General features: G+C 35.0%; 1 protein-coding gene across 10 annotated transcripts in view; it reads right to left on the bottom strand.

Annotated features, from left to right (window-relative positions):
- GRIA4 (glutamate ionotropic receptor AMPA type subunit 4) overlaps positions 1-17,846 on the bottom strand; it is a 551,958-nt gene that overhangs the window by 350,041 nt on the left and 184,071 nt on the right. For all 10 annotated transcript variants that reach the window (XR_014231116.1, XM_082339906.1, XM_082339902.1 and 7 more), the window contains one exon: positions 9,220-9,459. Coding sequence is in view for 9 of the 10 variants with exons in the window: in XM_082339906.1 (XP_082196032.1) it covers positions 9,220-9,459 (240 nt within the window). In the remaining variant the exon portion in view is untranslated. The remainder of the gene's footprint in view (positions 1-9,219; positions 9,460-17,846) is intronic.

The raw sequence follows: 17,846 nt of genomic DNA, 5'->3' as shown, positions 1-17,846 counted from the left end.
TTTCTTACAACCTTGTTTGTATAGAAGTCTTTCTGCCAGTCTCCAGTTAGGTGCAGTGAGAATTGTTCCATAGGCAGGTGTATTTTTGATGTGTTCTTTGGGGAGGTGAGTTCCGTGTCCTCCTACTCAGATCTGTTCTTATTTTTTTTATTTAGAGACTGAACACTGACAGTGAGAAAGAAGTGAGAAAGGAAGAACATCCAGACAGGTGATCTGTCAGTCAGTCAACAATATGTGTCTAGTGCCTACTAAGTGACAACTAAATTGACCCAGCTCAAATATTCATGGAAGGTGCAAACTTATTTTCTCTGCCATCCCACTCAGGCTTCTTTAATCTTTCAAATGAATGTTTGAGAGGCTGCTGGCACCACAAAAGCAACTGTAGGCTTCTGTATTTCATCACAGAATTTCTCCATCCTGTCAATCCACTGCTTATTTTGCTGCTCTTTGCTCTGCTCTCTTCTTTGACTACCCTTGTTTTAGCTTCATGTCATTGTTCTTTGCTAATCTCTGCCTTGTTTGGCAGTCCTGCTCTGATTCATTCTCCTTGTTAGATTTCACCATTCTTTCAGCATACAACTTCCAGCATTTGTCCTCAAATCTTTCATTCTATAACCAGGGAAAGTGGGAGGTGACAGAGAGATGTGCACCTCTCTTTGCCTTCTCTCACCAGGGAAAAAGGATTAGACACAAACCCTCTCTGTAAAAACACCCACCAATAGTCCTTCATCCCATCCTCTCTACCCTTAGTACACTGTTCCCCTTCCTAGCCCATTGTGGTAACAGCCTGTAGAATCTGGAATAATAAGGGCAGGGAAAAAACATTGTACTGACAACCAATGGAGATGCTCTGAAGGGAGCAGAGAATGCCTTACCTCTTCCTGATTACAGTAGTCTCTGTTATCCGAGGCTTCACTCTCCATGGTTTCAGTAATATTTGGTCAACCATGGTCCAATAATATTAAGTGGAAAAGTGCAGAAATAAACAATTTATGTTTTAAATTGTGTGCCCTTCTGAGATGCGTGATGAATCTCCCACTGTTCCTGCTCCATTCTGCCTGAGATGTGAATCCTCCCTTTGTCCAACCACCCTGCACCTTAGTCACTTAGTAGCCGACTTGGTTATCAGATCAACCTTCGTGGTATCGCAGTGCTTGTGTTCAAGTCACCCTTATTTTACTTAATTTTGGCCCCAAAGCACAAGGGTAGTGATTCTGGCAATCCAGATATACCAAAGAGAAACCATAAAGTGCTTCCTTTAAGTAAAAAGGTGAAAGTTCTTGACTTAATAAGAAAAGAAAAAAAAAATAGTTTGCTGAGGTTACTAAGGTCCATGGTTAGAATGAATCTTCTATCCATGAAAGTGTGAAGAAGAAAATATAAATTTGTGCTCGTTTTGTTGTTGCACCTCAAACTGCAAATGTTATGGGCACAGTGTGTGGTAAGTGCTCAGTTAAGATAGAAAAGGCATTAAATTTTTACAGTAAGATATTTTTAGAGTAAATATCAGTACATGTTTATAATTTTCTATTTTATTATTAGTTATTGTTATTAATCTCTTCCTGTGCCTAATTTATAAATTAAACTTTATCACTGTAAAAACATAACATATAAAGGGTTCAGTACTATCCATGGTTTCAGGCATCCACTGGGTGTCTTGAAACATATTCTCCATGGATAAGGGGGGACTACTGTACTACTTCTCCCTCAATTACAAGTTAAAATCTCTATAGGAAGCTCCACTGTTATTTTTATACCTGTATTTTCCTTTGCTCTCCCACTGGCCTGGATCCAGCAGGAAGGCAGTGATACACTTGAAAGATACAGTTAAGTGTTGTTTTCCTCCTGTCGGAATGGATTTTCCTCACACTTGGCAACTGGTAACAAATAAATATTTGGCATTGTCAGCCTGACCGTAAATGTAATAAAAGTCAGCAAGCAAATAAATTTGGATGAGCTATAAATATAGTCTAAATCCTAATGGGTTCACTATAAACAGATAGTTGCCTGAAAGTTGTCACGTTAGGTTTACAAAAAGGGAAATCTTCTTCATCCTGGTGAGGGTTTTAGACTTAAAGATTTTTTTTTTTTCAGAATTAGAAAATAAGTTGAAAATAGGGCTTAATGTTGTAAAGAATTCAAGATAAATTACTCATCCTTTCTTGGATAATACCCGGTTAGAACCTGAAAGATTCTTACTTCTTCTGAACTTATATGTCAATTAACTCTGTTTTGCTATTGTGTTTCTAATTTTGTTTTTAATAAGAAAAATGGTCCAGAAGCATTTTAAGTGACACAATTAATGGTAGATGTGTGCTGGCAGAGTATCAGTATGTGTGGTAAGCAGGAATTGGAGATGGGGGGAATAAGGAAAAAAAGGTGCTTGTAATTAGCACTGTAGACACTAAGCACTCCAAGTCCAGTTGACAGGTTGTATAATTATCCCTGATTTTCCCCATCCCACCCCTATCTGAAAGGGATTTCAAAGAAGGAGCAGATATCAGTAATTTTACTTTGGTGTGAATTGAAGTCATTAGGCTCTATTCCTTAGAGTTATCTGCTCTGTCATCCCTCTATATTATTATGAATTTGAGTTTAAAGGGATCCTAGGAGTCCATAACTGGTAATGGATGAGAGAAAGATTAAGGTTCACAGTGTGCCTGAAATCATTCATTTTGCCTACCTCCCTAGGTTCTGAGGGAAGGCAGAGAAAGAGGGAAAGAGCAATACAATGAAACAGTATGAGGAAAAAATAAAGAAGAGAATTGGAACTGAACCCAAAAGGAAGATAGGAGAGTTTTCTGGAGTGATTTATACAGGTTTAATTTTGGGGAAATAAAAGAGATATTGAAAGGTGTCTCATGCCTCTTCCTTTCATTTACTCCTTTTTCTATTACTTAGATCTCAACTTTTTTGTAAAAGGATTTAAAGCAGTTTAAAAATAAAAAGTATGCATGCATTGAAACCCAAAAAGCAGAAATAAAATAGGAAGATCTCTCCCCTCCCCACGCAAACATACTCCTCTTTCCATCCCCTCATCACTTGCACTGGCTTTAGCATGGGATAGCAGCATATACATATTATGCCATACACAGCATTGTTTCCTAGACTTCTCAAAATATGTTGTGTAATGTGTAGAACATATTTTTGTAAAAAATAGTGCCAAAAAGAAAAAAAAAAAAAGACCAAAGGAAACAAGCCAAACTAGCCAAAGTAAAGTTTTATCCTCTATGCTTTGCCAAATATATCTCTCCTAGAAACAACTTACATAATGTTATAATATTTATTAAGGTAATGGATACAAGATATTTAGCAACCTGTGAAACATCATTAGCCTGGAAAGCACTAATGTAGGTAAAACACTGAGCAGTAAATGTTAAAGAGAACCAGGATTAAGTAAAATAAAGTCAGCGTCAGCCATTGCTTACACTAGACATGAGGTCAAAGTTGCTGGTCATCATAACAGTTTTGAAAAATACTGAGAGTGATAGTTAGAATTTTAAAAAATGTTAGGTTTATGTCTCATCTTTCTCTTGATTATAAATTTACCTTGTTATCAGTGGTGTTAGAAATCGCCTTAAACACATCATAAATACTTAAAATTCTGGGCAACAGACACAGGTAAAAAAATGTTATTTTGAAAAGATTTATTGAAAAATAACCATACGTATAAATATTTAAATTAATGTCTCTTTTTCACTCAAGGAAAATGACGTATTAACTAAATTTGAAAAAAATTTCAAGATTTTATATAACTGAAAATATTATTTAAATTTTTTCTAAATATTTACTTTAATATGTCTAAATTAAGAACATTATTTTTCAGCCTTCTCCACATTTCTTCATCATAATAAAATTGCGTTCAAGTACCATTCCTACAGGAGAATTTTTCATTTTGACTACTCTATGAACTATTTGGTTCATTAAAATATGGTGCCATTAACAAAAAATAAGTTACATGATTAGTTATTAGAGCTCTAAAATTATTTGATACTATTGTCAATGACTTCATTTGATTAATTCATTTATTTCATATTTATAGTATGTCTATCAGGGGTTACTATGCTAAACATGAAAGGTATAAATATAAAAAGATATAACAATAACTGGAGAAGGACTTACATTTCTAAGGGAAGAAAGATATGTAAATGTATACAAAATGCAATATGAAAATTACTATAAAAAGGATTATGTGCAGGATGTTCTCTAAGTTATTTTCTTACATAGTAAAATATGAATCAAGAAGAGATTTGGACATTTCACTCAAAGTGAAATATGTTATTGCTGATGAGCTCTATGGTTAGATATGCTATGTTGTCCAATACAGTAGTTTTTAGGCAAATGTAGTTATTTAAATTAATCAATTAAAGTTAAGCAAAATTTAAAATTTAGTTTCTCAGGTAGATACATAAGCCACATTTTAAAGCATTCAAGAGCATCATATTTATTAACACAAAAATCTTATCAAAGTTTGTGTTTAAATGATGTTTTATAATTGTTTTTCCCAAAAAGGCAATGATCTTTTTGGAAAATAGTTGTGTTCCAAATTAAAATGGTAAAAACATCAAGCTATGTATGAAAGACAAGTTTCTAGTTGTCAAGTAGAGTGTTGTGCACTATTTCCTAATGAAGTCATAGCAAGCGAGTTAATTTATTTTCAGTAGTGGCTTGTTCATTATTGCATTATTAATACTTATCAAAGTACCTGATGAAAACTGAACAAAGTTTTATTAAATGCTAAATGGATACATCGAAAGAATAAATAAATGAACACATTTTTTTTCTTCTTTGAGGGTCAGTCAAATGCACAGAATCAGGAAGTCATCTACTGCTAAAGAGATCACTTACGCCACCTACGACTTTTGTTTTCCACCCACAATTTCCAGGGAAGGAATAGAATATTTGGAATATAAAATATCAAGAAACCTTAAAGATAGTTTGAATGAGCCTTAAAGAAAATGCAGTTCAACTTTCCTTCCTCCTGCCCCCGCGCCCCCTTTCTTTCTCTCTCTCTTTCTTTCTTTCTTTCTTTCTTTCTTTCTTTCTTTCTTTCTTTCTTTCTTTCTTTCTTTCTTTCTTCCTTCCTTCCTTCCTTCCTTTCTTTCTTTCTTTCTTTCTTTCTTTCTTTCTTTCTTTCTTTCTTTCTTTCTTTCTCTCTCCCTCTCTTCTTCCCTTCCACCCTCCCTCCCTTCCTTCATTCCTTCCTTCCTCTCTTCAGGTGTGGACAAAAATATAAACAGGTTCACACAGCTCATCAACAGCAGACCAGGACTAGAACACAGGTTTTATATCAGAGGAAATAAAGTATTATTCCTTTTATTGATTGCAATTCAACATTTAAAAACACTACTTAAAGTTATAATAGAGTGAAGCTCTTGTATCTTAAGATATCACTGTATCACTATAGTGATTAAAATTTCAGAAATAATTGAGTGGATCAATGAAATAACTTATTCCAAAATAAGAATTTATGAGGCATCAGAAAGTCATGTTCCACTCAAGTTCATAGAGAAATTCAGGGTCATATTAAGTCAGCTACTTAGAACAGGAAAAATGTTTAGATGAGCAGTTCATGATCACAGTAGAGGATTAGAGAAAAGTACTAAAATGTACCATACTATCTTATTTCTTTACACTTCATTTTGTGCATTATATTTAAAAATTCTGATCTTTAATGTTGATGTGTGTTCTTTTAATTATTCATGATATGAAAATATGGATGACTCTTAGCCAACTATATTTATGACAGAAGTTAATCATACTTTTGTAACTGAGGTTCACACCTCAGTTGGTGATGGTGATACATAATTTTAAACACTGTATCTAAGAGGAGGTAAATTGGGCTTGTGATCCTAAATTCATAAAATGAGCAAATTGGTTTCAAAGGGGGAAAATTATCCTTGTCCTTTGCAAGTACTTAAGTAAGACCCAGAATATTGAGAAAAATGGTAGTATCATGGCAGAGTGAGCCATCTGAACATAAGAAACGACCATTTTCCTGACATGGTATTTTTCATTCATGCAATTACCACTTGGAATAAAGGTGTATACTTTGTTATTTTTTAAAAATTTATTTATTTGTCTGCGTCGGGTCTTAGCTATGGCACACAGGATCTTCGTTGAGGCAGGCAGGATCTTTTTTGTGACGTGGGCTCTTCATTGTGGCGAGTGGGCTTCTCTCTAGTTGTGGCATGTGGGTTTTCTCTTCTCTAGTTGTGGTGTGTGGGCTCCAGAGAGCATGGGCTCTGTAGTTTGCAGCACGTGGGCTCTCTAGTTGAAGCGTGGGAGCTCAGTAGTTGTGGCACGTGGGCTTAGTTGCCCCGCGGCAGGTGGGACCTTAGTTCCCCGACCAAGGATCAACCTGCGTTCCCTGCACTGGAAGGTGGATTCTTTATCACTGGACCACCAGGGAAGTCCCTAAAGGTGTATACTTTGAAGTTGGGTTGAATTACTATAATAGAAGGAAATTCAAAGGACTAGCTATTCATCCCAAAGTAAGTATTGGAGAGAACTAAAAAATACTAGAGAGTGACTTACATCAACTGATTAAAATTAACCAGTTAAATTCTAGGGTGATGACAGGAAAAAGTAGGCTTTTTGTGCAGCAAGTTAATAGGTAGGTTAAAAGTTACAGGATGCCTTATTAGAAGAAATAGTTCTGGTACCATGATGAGTTTAAGCCTTTGAGGCAGAAATTTAACCAGGAGAAAGAATCTTCAAATAACCAAGTATTGTCTGCTTATACTAGAGAGATCCCATGGTAAAAAGTATCGGGAGGTGGCCCAAGTTTGGATCATCTGACTTGTTATGCAGGAGTGAGGATCCTAAAAAGTACAAACTGGTGCAAAAGCAAAGCATCAATTTTAATCCCTGTTTGGTGGGGAGGCTGTTGCATGAATGCCTAGAATCCCCTCCTTGCCAGAGACTGGTTTGCACAAGGGCAGAGGAAAGAAGTGAGACAGGTCCCACTGGTATTTCAATGAGACCAAGATGCCATAAGATAAGGATCTTCTGCCCAAAGTGGCAAACTGAGCTGTGTCATAACAAGCCACAGGAAGAACCATCTCATCCATATTCCAGTACATATTTCTTGACATTATGATTCAATTTTTTAAACACTTAAAATCAATTTTATTGAAGTGGAATTTTTTTTTTTTTTTTTTGCAATTGACACTCATATTTTATAATTGATGAACCTACATTGGTACATTATTACCCAAAGTCTTAGTTTACACTAGGGTTCATCCTTGGTTTTATACATTCTATGGGTTTGGACAAATGTGTAGTGACATGCATCCACCATTATAATATCACACAGAACTGTCTCACCGCTCTAAAAATCCTCCGTGCTCCACCTATTGATCCCTTCTTCCCCTTCACTCCTGGAAACTACTGATCTTTTTACGTCTCATAGTTTGTCCTTTTCCAGAATGTCATATGGTTGGAATCATACAGTATGTATCCTTTTGAGAATGACTTCTTTCACTTAGTTATATGCATTTAAGTTTCCTCCATGTCTTTTTATGTCTTGATAGCTCATTTCTTTTCAGTTCTGAATTGTCTAAATGTCTAAATGTATCACAGTTTAATCATCCCTTCACCTACATCTTGGTTGCTTCTAAGTTTCGGCTATTATGAATAAAGCTATTATAAACATCTGTGTGAAGGTTTCTGTGTGGTTTGGGTGAAAATACCAAGGAGCATGATTGTTGGATCATATAGTAATAGTAAATCTAGTTTTGAAAGGAACCGCCAAATTGTCTTACAAAGTGGCTGTACCATTCTGCATTCCCCCAACAATGAATGAAGCTTCCTGTTACTCCACATCCTAACCACAATTTGATGTTGTCAGTGTTCTAAATTTTTTCCATTCTAATAGACATGTAGTAGTATCTCATTGTTGTTTTAATTTGCATTATGATTCAATTTTCAGTGTCCTCTTGCTTAAGAATATTTCCAAAAGTTAGAAGTGAGCAGAGTGATAATTTCTCTAATCTGTAATACATTCTCTAGGATGCTTTCGATTGTCAGCTATTGGAAAATGATGCCATGAGATACAGATAGGCTCCCAAATTTCAAAATGAGAATTAGAGTATGCTACAACCATGAAGAAAATACACTGATGATATTAAATTTTCTGAGCTTGTTTCCAAATGGTAAATTTACCAAGAATGCCAATACAAGCAACGGACTATCATTGGTGTGAAATCTTATATAACTTACATTTCCATCTAATTAAATATGTAAATATAAATGAGCAATATGAATTCATTTAATGAGTTTTTGTCTCAGTAAAGGATTCTGAATATTTGGATTTTGAAGATAATTATATCTTCAAATGATTTATTTTGTTTGTTTATTGTTTTTATATTTATTGTTTTACTCATTTCACAGGTAGACTTTCATTAAAGCACATTCTTGAAATGTTACCTGTTTGAACTTTTACTATAACTTCTTGTCTGCTCCTAAATCTTACACTTTAAGGAAAAAGAACTGAAAACAAAACCCCACAGGTGATTCCCTGATGTTTATTTTGAAACATAATATGTTGCTATGATTCTGGTCACTAAATAAAAAGCAGAACTGAACAAAAATTGGAATTCCTTAAGTTATGTCTTCAACCAAAAGTCAAAGTATATCAACATTGTACAGAATTGTATGGATTGCCAATAACTTAGTGTTAGTTATCCACCTTGTTTCTCCAACACATGGATCATACCACTTATTAATCTTTACAGACTGATAGGTAAAGATAAAGTGAAAGGTTGCCAGCAAGCAGAAGCCTTACCACCAAATCTTTATTCTCATTATCATGACCCTTCAATTACTCATTTAACATTTTATATTTCAAACTCAATGTTATGCCTCAACCTGATACTATTTTAAAATCTTCCAAATCATGAAATAATTTGCATTTGAGGTAAAGGACATACATATTTTATGACTGCACCTGAAATATCATCATGGAAATTTTAAAAAATTATCTATTTTAATTTCAACTAAAGAGCATGGTTTGCTCAAGTAACCTTGTGAATTTAAAGCTCATTTAATTAAAATTTTTTCCCCAGAGTCAAGATAAAAATACTGAGAATACACATTGACCATTTTCTGATTTTAGCTACATTAGGGATCAAAATATTTTGCTCACACAAGTGATACAAAGTCATTTCAGATAGAAAATTAGAGTTTTACTTATGTAGATTTGGAATTGTGACTTACCCCTGTCTGTGTCATACAGGAAGACAAAACAATTCCATTCATAGTGATCCAGCAGACTCAAGAGTGCTCCTCGTAAGGAAGGCCTTAGCTGCAGCACAAACTGGCTCTCCCCCTCAGTAGGGAAACTTGGTGTGATGAGGGAGATGTGTAAGGCGCTGCAGAATGAGGTCAAGGTATGTACTGACCTCTTATCATAGAGTCCAAAAATGGCAAATACTCCTCTAGAATACTGGGAACAGACTGAAACAAACAAACAAAAAAAAGTAAACTATTAGCACACTCTAAAATTGTTGATTCCACATCTACAGTTTATGAAACAAACAAAATCTCTGAGTCGTTGATATGTCAGGAATATAATATAAGGAAAGTGTAAAACTGAAGTGTGCAATTATTTGTATAATCAATTAGTGAAATGTTAAGCTTGTACTCAAAGACCTGCAGTAAATGAGGTAACAAGGGGTTTTCTCAAGAAGCCAATTTGAATTAAGAAAAATTTGACTAAAATGAAGTAATATATAACATTCCATGATAATGTGACAAATCCTATGCTAGAGACTTTTAAGTGTGACAGTATGAAGCCTAGGGTGTTGGATAATCTAAAGGTATTTATCTTAGGAGTAGTTCCTTGTGAAACAAAGAAATTAGATTTTTCTTTGTTAAAGCAGTTATAGGCTCCTGAAAAAAATTAACTGTCCTGATAACATTTATATCTATATTCTATATCTGGGTTTTAGGAAATTATGAAGCATAATTAAATAAGATAAATTAATAAAATCTGGAGGTATTTCTTTTGTTCTTTTTTATTGTGCCTCTTGAAACTGGAGATAGAGTCTAAGAAATTTAATTAAATCAGAAGAGGATAACAATTAACAGAAAATAAATTGCTACTGGTTTTCTTTAGATGATGTGCTGTAAGAGATACACACATGTTCTGGAAAAACTAAAGCCCAATTAAGGGACCAGAGTTTACATTCATTAAAAAAAAAAGACTAAGATAGAATTGACATTAAGATATAGGGGGACCTTACCCGGCTCTTTGGTGGGGCTAATGGCAGACACTGGGAGGGCTCACACCAAGTAGTACTTCCCAGAACTTCTGCTGCCAGTGTCCTTGTCCCCACAGTGAGCCACAGTCACCCCCTGTCTGCAGGAGATCCTCAAGCACTAGCAGCCATGTGGCTGACAGAGTCTTGGTTCCCCAGCTGGGTGTCAGGCCTGAGCCCCTTAGGTGGGAAAGCCAAGTTCAAGACTTTGGTTCACCAGAGACCTCCAGGCCCCACGTAATATCAACTGGTGAAAACACTCCGAGACATCTCCATATCAACACTAAGACCCAGCTCTACTCAATGACCAGCAAGCTACACTGCTGGACAATCCATGCCAAACAACTAGCAAGACAGGAACACAACCCCACCCATTAGCAGAGAGGCTGCCTAAAATCATAATAAATTCACAGACACACCAAAGTACAGCACCGGACACGGTACTGCCCACCAGAAGAAAAGATCCAGCCTCATCCACCAGAACACAGGCACCAGTCCCCTCTACCAGGAGCCTACACAACCCACTGAACCAACCTTAGCCACTGGGGGTAGACACCAAAAACAGTGAGAACTATGAACCCACAGCCTGCAAAAAGGAGACCCCAAATGCAGTAAGTTAAGCAAAATGAGAAGACACAGAAATACACAGCAGATGAAGGATCAAGGTAAAAACCCACCAGACCAAACAAATGAGGAGGAAATAGGCAGTCTACCTGAAAAACAATTCAGAATAATTATAGTAAAGATGATCCAAAATCTTGGATATAGAAGGAAGAAAATACAAGAAATGTTTAACAAGGACCTAGAAGAACTAAAGAGCAAACAAAAAATGATGAACAACACAATAAATGAAATTAAAAAAATCTCTAGAAGGAATTAATAGCAGAATAACTGAGGCAGAAGAATGGATAAGTGACCTGTAAGATAAAATAGTGGAAATAACTATGACAGAACAGAATAAAGAAAAAAGAAGGAAAAGACTTGAGAACAGACTCAGAGACCTCTGAGAGAACATTAAACACACGAACATTTGAATTATAAGGGTCCCAGAAGAAGAAGAGAAAAAGAAAATGACTGAGAAAGTATTTGAAGAGATTAGAGTTGAAAACATCCCTAATGTGGGAAAGGAAGTAGTCAATCAAGTCCAGGAAGTACAGAGAGTCCCATACAGGATAAATCCATGGAAAAACATGGCAAGACACATATTAAACTATCAAAAATTAAATTCAAAGAAAAAATATTAAAAGCAGCAAAGGAAAAGCAACAAATAACATACAAGGTAATCCCTATAAGGTTAACAGCTGAATTCTCAGAAGAAACTCTGCAAGCCAGAAGGGTGTGGCAGGACATATTTAAAGTGATGAAAGGCAAAAACTTACAATTAAGATTACTCTACCCAGCATGGATCTCATTCAAGTTCGATGGAGAAATTAAAAACTTTTCAGAAAAGCAAAAGCTAAGAGAATTCAGCACCACCAAACCAGCTTTACAACAAACGGTAAAGGAACTTCTCTAGGCAGGAAACAGAAGAGAAGGAGGGGACCTGCAATAACAAAACCAAAACAATTAAGAAAATGGTAATAGGAATATACATATTGATAATTACCTTAAATGGAAATAGATTAAACACTCCAACCAAAAGACATAGACTGGCTGAATGGATACAAAAACAAGACCTGTATATATGCTGTCTACAAGAGACCCATTTCATACCTAGGGAAACATACAGACTGAAAGTGAGGGGATAGAAAAAGATATTTCATGCAAATGGAAATCAAAAGAAAGCTGGAGTAGCAATTCTCATATCAGAAAAAATAGACTTTAAAATAAAGAATGTTATAAGAGACAAAGAAGGACACTACATAATGATCAGGGGATGAATCCAAGAAGAAGATATAACAATTGTAAATATTAATGCGTTCAACATAGGAGCACCTCAATATATAAGGCAAATACTAACGGCCATAAATGGGGAAATTGACAGTAACAGGGTCATAGTAGGGGACATTAACACCCCACTTTCACCAATGGACAGATCATCCAAAATGAAAATAAATAAGGAAACACAAGATTTAAATGATACATTAAACAAGATGGACTTAATTGATATTTATAGGACATTCCATCCAAAAACAACAGAGTACACTTTCTTCTCAAGTACTCATGGAACATTCTCCAGGATAGATCATATCTTGGGTCACAAATCAAGCCTTGGTAAATTTAAGAAAATTGAAATCATATCAAATATCTTTTCAGACCACAACACTATGAAGCTAGATATTAATTACAGGAAAATATCTGTAAGAAATACAAGCACATGGAGGTTAAATAATACACTACTAAATAACCAAGAGATCACTGAAGAAATCAAAGAGGAATTAAAAAAATACCTAGAAACAAATGACAATGAAAACACGACGACCTAAAACCTATGTGATGCAGCAAAAGCAGTTCTAAGAGATACGTTTATAGCAATACAATCCTACCTCAAGAAACAAAAACAACTCAAATAAACAACCTAACCTTACATCTAAAGCAGTTAGAGAAAGAAGAACAAAGAAACCCCAAAGTTAACAGAAGGAAAGAAATCATAAAGAACTGATCAGAAATAAATGAAAAAGAAATGAAGGAAACGATAGCAAAGATCAATAAAACTAAAAGCTGGTTCTTTGAGAAGATAAAATTGATAAACCATTAGCCAGACTCATCAAGAAAAAAGGGAGATGACTCAAATCAATAGAATTAGAAATGAATGAATGAAAAAGGAGAAGTAGCAACTGACACTGAAGGAATACAAAGTATCATGAGAGATTACTACAGGCAACGATAGGCCAAAAAATGGACAACCTGGAAGCAGTGGACAAATTATAAGAAAAGCACAACCTTCTGAGACTGAACAAGGAAGAAATAGAAAATATGAACAGACCAATCACAAGTACTGAAATTGAAACTTTGATTAAAAATCTTCCAAAAAACAAAAGCCCAGGAACAGATGGCTTCATAGGTGAATTTTATCAAACATTTAGAGAAGAGCTAACACCTATCCTTCTCAAACTGTTCCAAGATATAGCAGAGGGAGGAACACACCCAAACTCATTCTAGGAGCCCACCACCACCCAGATACCAAAACCAGACAAATATACCACAAAAAGAGAAATCTATAGGCCAATATCACTGATGAATATAGATGCAAAAATCCTCAACAAAATACTAGCAAACCGAATCCAACAACACATTAAAAGGAACATACACCATGATGAAGTGGGATTTATCCCAGGAATGCAAGGATTCTTCAGTATACAAAAATCAATCAATTTGGTATACCATATTAACAAATTGAAGGAGAAAAACCATATGATAATCTCAGTAGATGCAGAAAAAGCATTTGACAAAATTCAACACCCATTTATGATAGAAACTCTCCAGAAAGTAGGCATAGAGGGAACTTAACTCAACATAATAAAGGACATATATGACAAACCCACAGCCAACATCATCCTCAATGGTGAAAAACTGAAGCCATTTCCACTAACATCAGGAACAAGACAAGGTTGCCCACCCTCAAAACTATTATTCAACATAGTTTAGGAAGCTTTAGCCACAGCAATCAGAGAAGAAAAAGAAATAAAAGGAATCCAAATATGAAGGGAAGAAGTAAAACTGCCAATGTTTGCAGATGACATGATACTATACATAGAGAATCCTAAAGATGCTACCAGAAAACTACTAGAGCTAATCAATGAATTTGGCAATGTAGCAGGATACAAAATTAATGCACAGAAATATCTGGCATTCCTATACACTAATGATGAAAAATGTGAAATAGAAACTAAGGAGACACTCCCATTTACCATTGCAACAAAAAGAATAAAATACCTACAAATAAACCTACCTAAGGAGACAAAAGACCTGTATGCAGAAAACTATAAGACACTGATGACAGAAATTAAACATGATACAAACAGATGGAGAGATATACCATGTTCTTGGATTGGAAGAAGAAACATTGTGAAAATGACTATATTACCCAAAACAATCTACTGATTCAATGCAATCCCTATCGAATTACCACTGGCATTTTTCACAGAACTAGAACAAAAAATTTCACAATATTTATGGAAACACAAAAGACCCCGAATAGCCAAACAATCTTGAGAAAGAAAAACGGAGATGGAGGCATCAGGCTCCCTGACTTTAGACTATACTACAAAGCTACAGTAATCAAGACAGTATGCTACTGGTACAAAAATGGAACTATAGATCAATGGAACAGGATAGGAAGCCAAGAGATCAACCCACACACATACGGTCACCTTATCTTTGATAAAGGGGGCAAGAATATACAATGGAGAAAAGACAGCCTCTTCAATAAGTGGTGTTGGGAAAACTGGACAGCTACATGGAAAAGAATGAATTTAGAACACTCCCTAGCAACATACACAAAAATAAACTCAAAATGGATTAAAGACCTAATTGCAAGGCCAGACACTATCAAACTCTTAGAGTGAAACATAAGCAGAACACTCTATGACATAAATCACAGCAAGATCCTTTTTGACCCACCTCCTACACAAATGGAAATAAAAACAAAAATAAACAAATGGTACCTAATGAAACTTAAAAGCTTTTGCACAGCAAAGGAAAACATAAACAAGATGAAAAGACAACCCTCAGAATGGGAGAAAATATTTGCAAATGAAGCAACTGACAAGGGATTAATCTCCAAAATTTACAAGCAGCTTATGCAGCTCAATATCAAAAAAACAAACAACCCAATCCAAAAATGGGCAGAAGACCTAAATAGACATTTCTCCAAAGAAGATATACAGTTTGCCAACAAACACATGAAAGGATGCTCAACATCATTAATCATTAGAGAAATGCAAATCAAAACTACAATGAGATATCATCTCACACCAGTCAGAATGGCCATCATCAAAAAATCTAGCAACAAGAAATGCTGGAGAGGGTGTGGAGAAAAAGGAACACTCTTGCACTGTTGGTGGGAATGTAAATTGATACAGCCACTATGGAGAACAGTACGGAGGTTGCTTAGAAAACTAAAAATAGAATACCATATGACCCAGCAATCCCACTACTGGGCATATACCCTGAGAAAACCATAATTCAAAAAGAGTCATGTACCACAATGTTCATTGAGGCACTATTTACGATAGCCAGGAGAAGGAAGCAACCTAAGTGTCCCTCGACTGATGAGTGGATAAAGAAGATGTGGCACATATATACAATGGAATATTACTCAGTCATAAAAAGAAACGAATTGAGTTATTTTTAGTGAGGTGGATGGACCTAGAGAGTGTCATATAGAGTGAAGTAAGTTAGAAAGAGAAAAACAAATACCGTATGCTAACACATATATATGGAATCTAAAAAAAAAAAAGTTTCTGAAGAACCTAGGGGCAGGACAGGAATAAAGATGTAGACATAGAGAAGGACTTAGGCACACGGGGAGGGGGAAGGGTAAGCTGGGATGAAGCGAGAGAGTGGCATGGACATATATGCACTCCCACAAGTAAAATAGATAGCTAGTGGCAAACAGCCGCAAAACACAGGGAGATCAGCTCGGTGTTTTGTGACCACCTAGAGGGGTGGGATAGGGAGGGTGGGAGGGAGACACAAGAGGGAGGAGATATGGGGATATATGGATACGTGTAGCTGAGTCACTTTGTTATAAAGCAGAAACTAACACACCATTGTAAAGCAATTATACTTCAATAAAGATGTTAAAAAAAAAAAAAGATATAGGGGAAAGACTGCAAACTTTGCAAGTACGTTCAAATCGTGGTGATTTTGCTTATTAGCCAGGTAACCTTGGCTAAATTCCTGAAAATTACTTGTCTCACCTATGAATATATAATATGCCAAGGATTATATGAGATAATGTATCTAAAACTGCTATACTATGAGGATATATGAGGCAATTAGTAAGTGGCAGATATTATGAACACAAATTTTCTATATGCATGTATAAAGTTAAGTAGTTTTATTATTTAATAAGAGAGTAAAATGATTAGAGGGTAAAATACCACAATTGATCCACAACCAAGTATTCAGATTCTTGTAACAAATACCAGTTATTTTCATGAATATTTAATAAAGAAATACTATCAAGAAAGAACATCCAATTCTAATTCTATGCTCACCAGAAACTAGAATTTGATTACCTGAGTAGATTGACCAACCTAGAAAGCTTGTTCTGACAGTGTGACTGGCTATAATTTTCCTGCAACTTATGAGAAACATCATAATTTAACATATGAATATCTTAGGCTTAAACTCAATTCAGTTCTATGATTTAAGGGACTGAATAAATCAAGTTGCTGGATTGGACCTTAACCTCATGAATGTTCCACCAAAGTTTGGAGATATTTATGTAAGTGCTATACATTTGGCATATAACCTGGAGTTACTCAGTGCTTTTCTTATTTCATATTTTGCTGTTCCTTTGATTTTCATGCAAGTTGAGGACCCACTCTCAAACTTTATGTAGTAGATAATCTGGTTCAATTAATTTTTATTTTACTTTACTGAAAAAAATTTTGAAGAGTTTTAGAACTCAAGTCTAAGATACTGGCTTTCAGTTTGGTGCTGAAAAATATTGTACTTCATATAAATTCATAAAATTCATAAAATTTTTTAATAAAATATATATATTTTATTTATATCTTTTCTTTATTCATTCATCCATCAGTGAACACTTATGTTGTTTCCATGCATTGGCTACTGTATATTAATATATAATAATGATGTATAATGATGCTGAAATGCACATGGGTATACAGATATCTCTTTGAGGTGGTGATTTCACTTCCTTTGGATATATACCCAAAGTGGCATTGCTGGATCATATGGTAGTCCTGTTTTTTAATTTTTTTGAGGAATCTCTATACTGTTTTTCATAGTGGCTATACCAATTTATATCCCCCTCCCCCCACAGTTTATGAAGGTTCCCTTTTCTCCACATCCTTGCACACTTGTTATCACTTGTCTTTTTTATAATAGCCATTCTAACAGGTGTGAAGTGATATCTCATTGTCCTTTTGATTTGCCTTTCCTAGATTGATTGATTTCTCTGATGTTGAGCATCTTTTCTTGTATCTGTTGGTCTTCTTTGAAGAAATGTCAATTCAGGCCTTTTACTAATTTTTAAATCAGATTGTTATTATTGTTATTAAATTGTATGAGTTCCTTATATATTTCGAATATTAACTCCTTATCAGATATTATTTGCAAATATTTTCTCTCATTATGTAGGCTGTCTTTTCATATTGTTGATTGTTTCTTTTGTTGTGCAGAAACTTTTTAGTTTGATGTTTATTTTTGCATTTGTTGCCTGTGCTTTTTGTACCATATTTAAAAAAATCATTGCTATGACCAGTTTAAGTCTTTTATCCATTTTGAATTAATTTTTGTGAGTGGCATAAGATTGGGGTCCAATTTCATTCTTTTGCATGTGAGTATTCAGTTTTTTCAAAACCATTTATTGAGACTATTTTTCTTCATTGAGTATTCCTGGCTCCTTTGACAAATATTAGTTGACCCTAAGTATATGGGTTTATTTCT

Source organism: Balaenoptera borealis (genome assembly GCF_965194805.1).
Source record: "Balaenoptera borealis genome assembly, chromosome: 11".
NCBI lineage: Eukaryota > Metazoa > Chordata > Mammalia > Artiodactyla > Balaenopteridae > Balaenoptera > Balaenoptera borealis.
The sequence above is the reverse complement of the archived record's forward strand: the minus strand, read 5'-3'. Positions and strand labels throughout refer to the sequence as shown.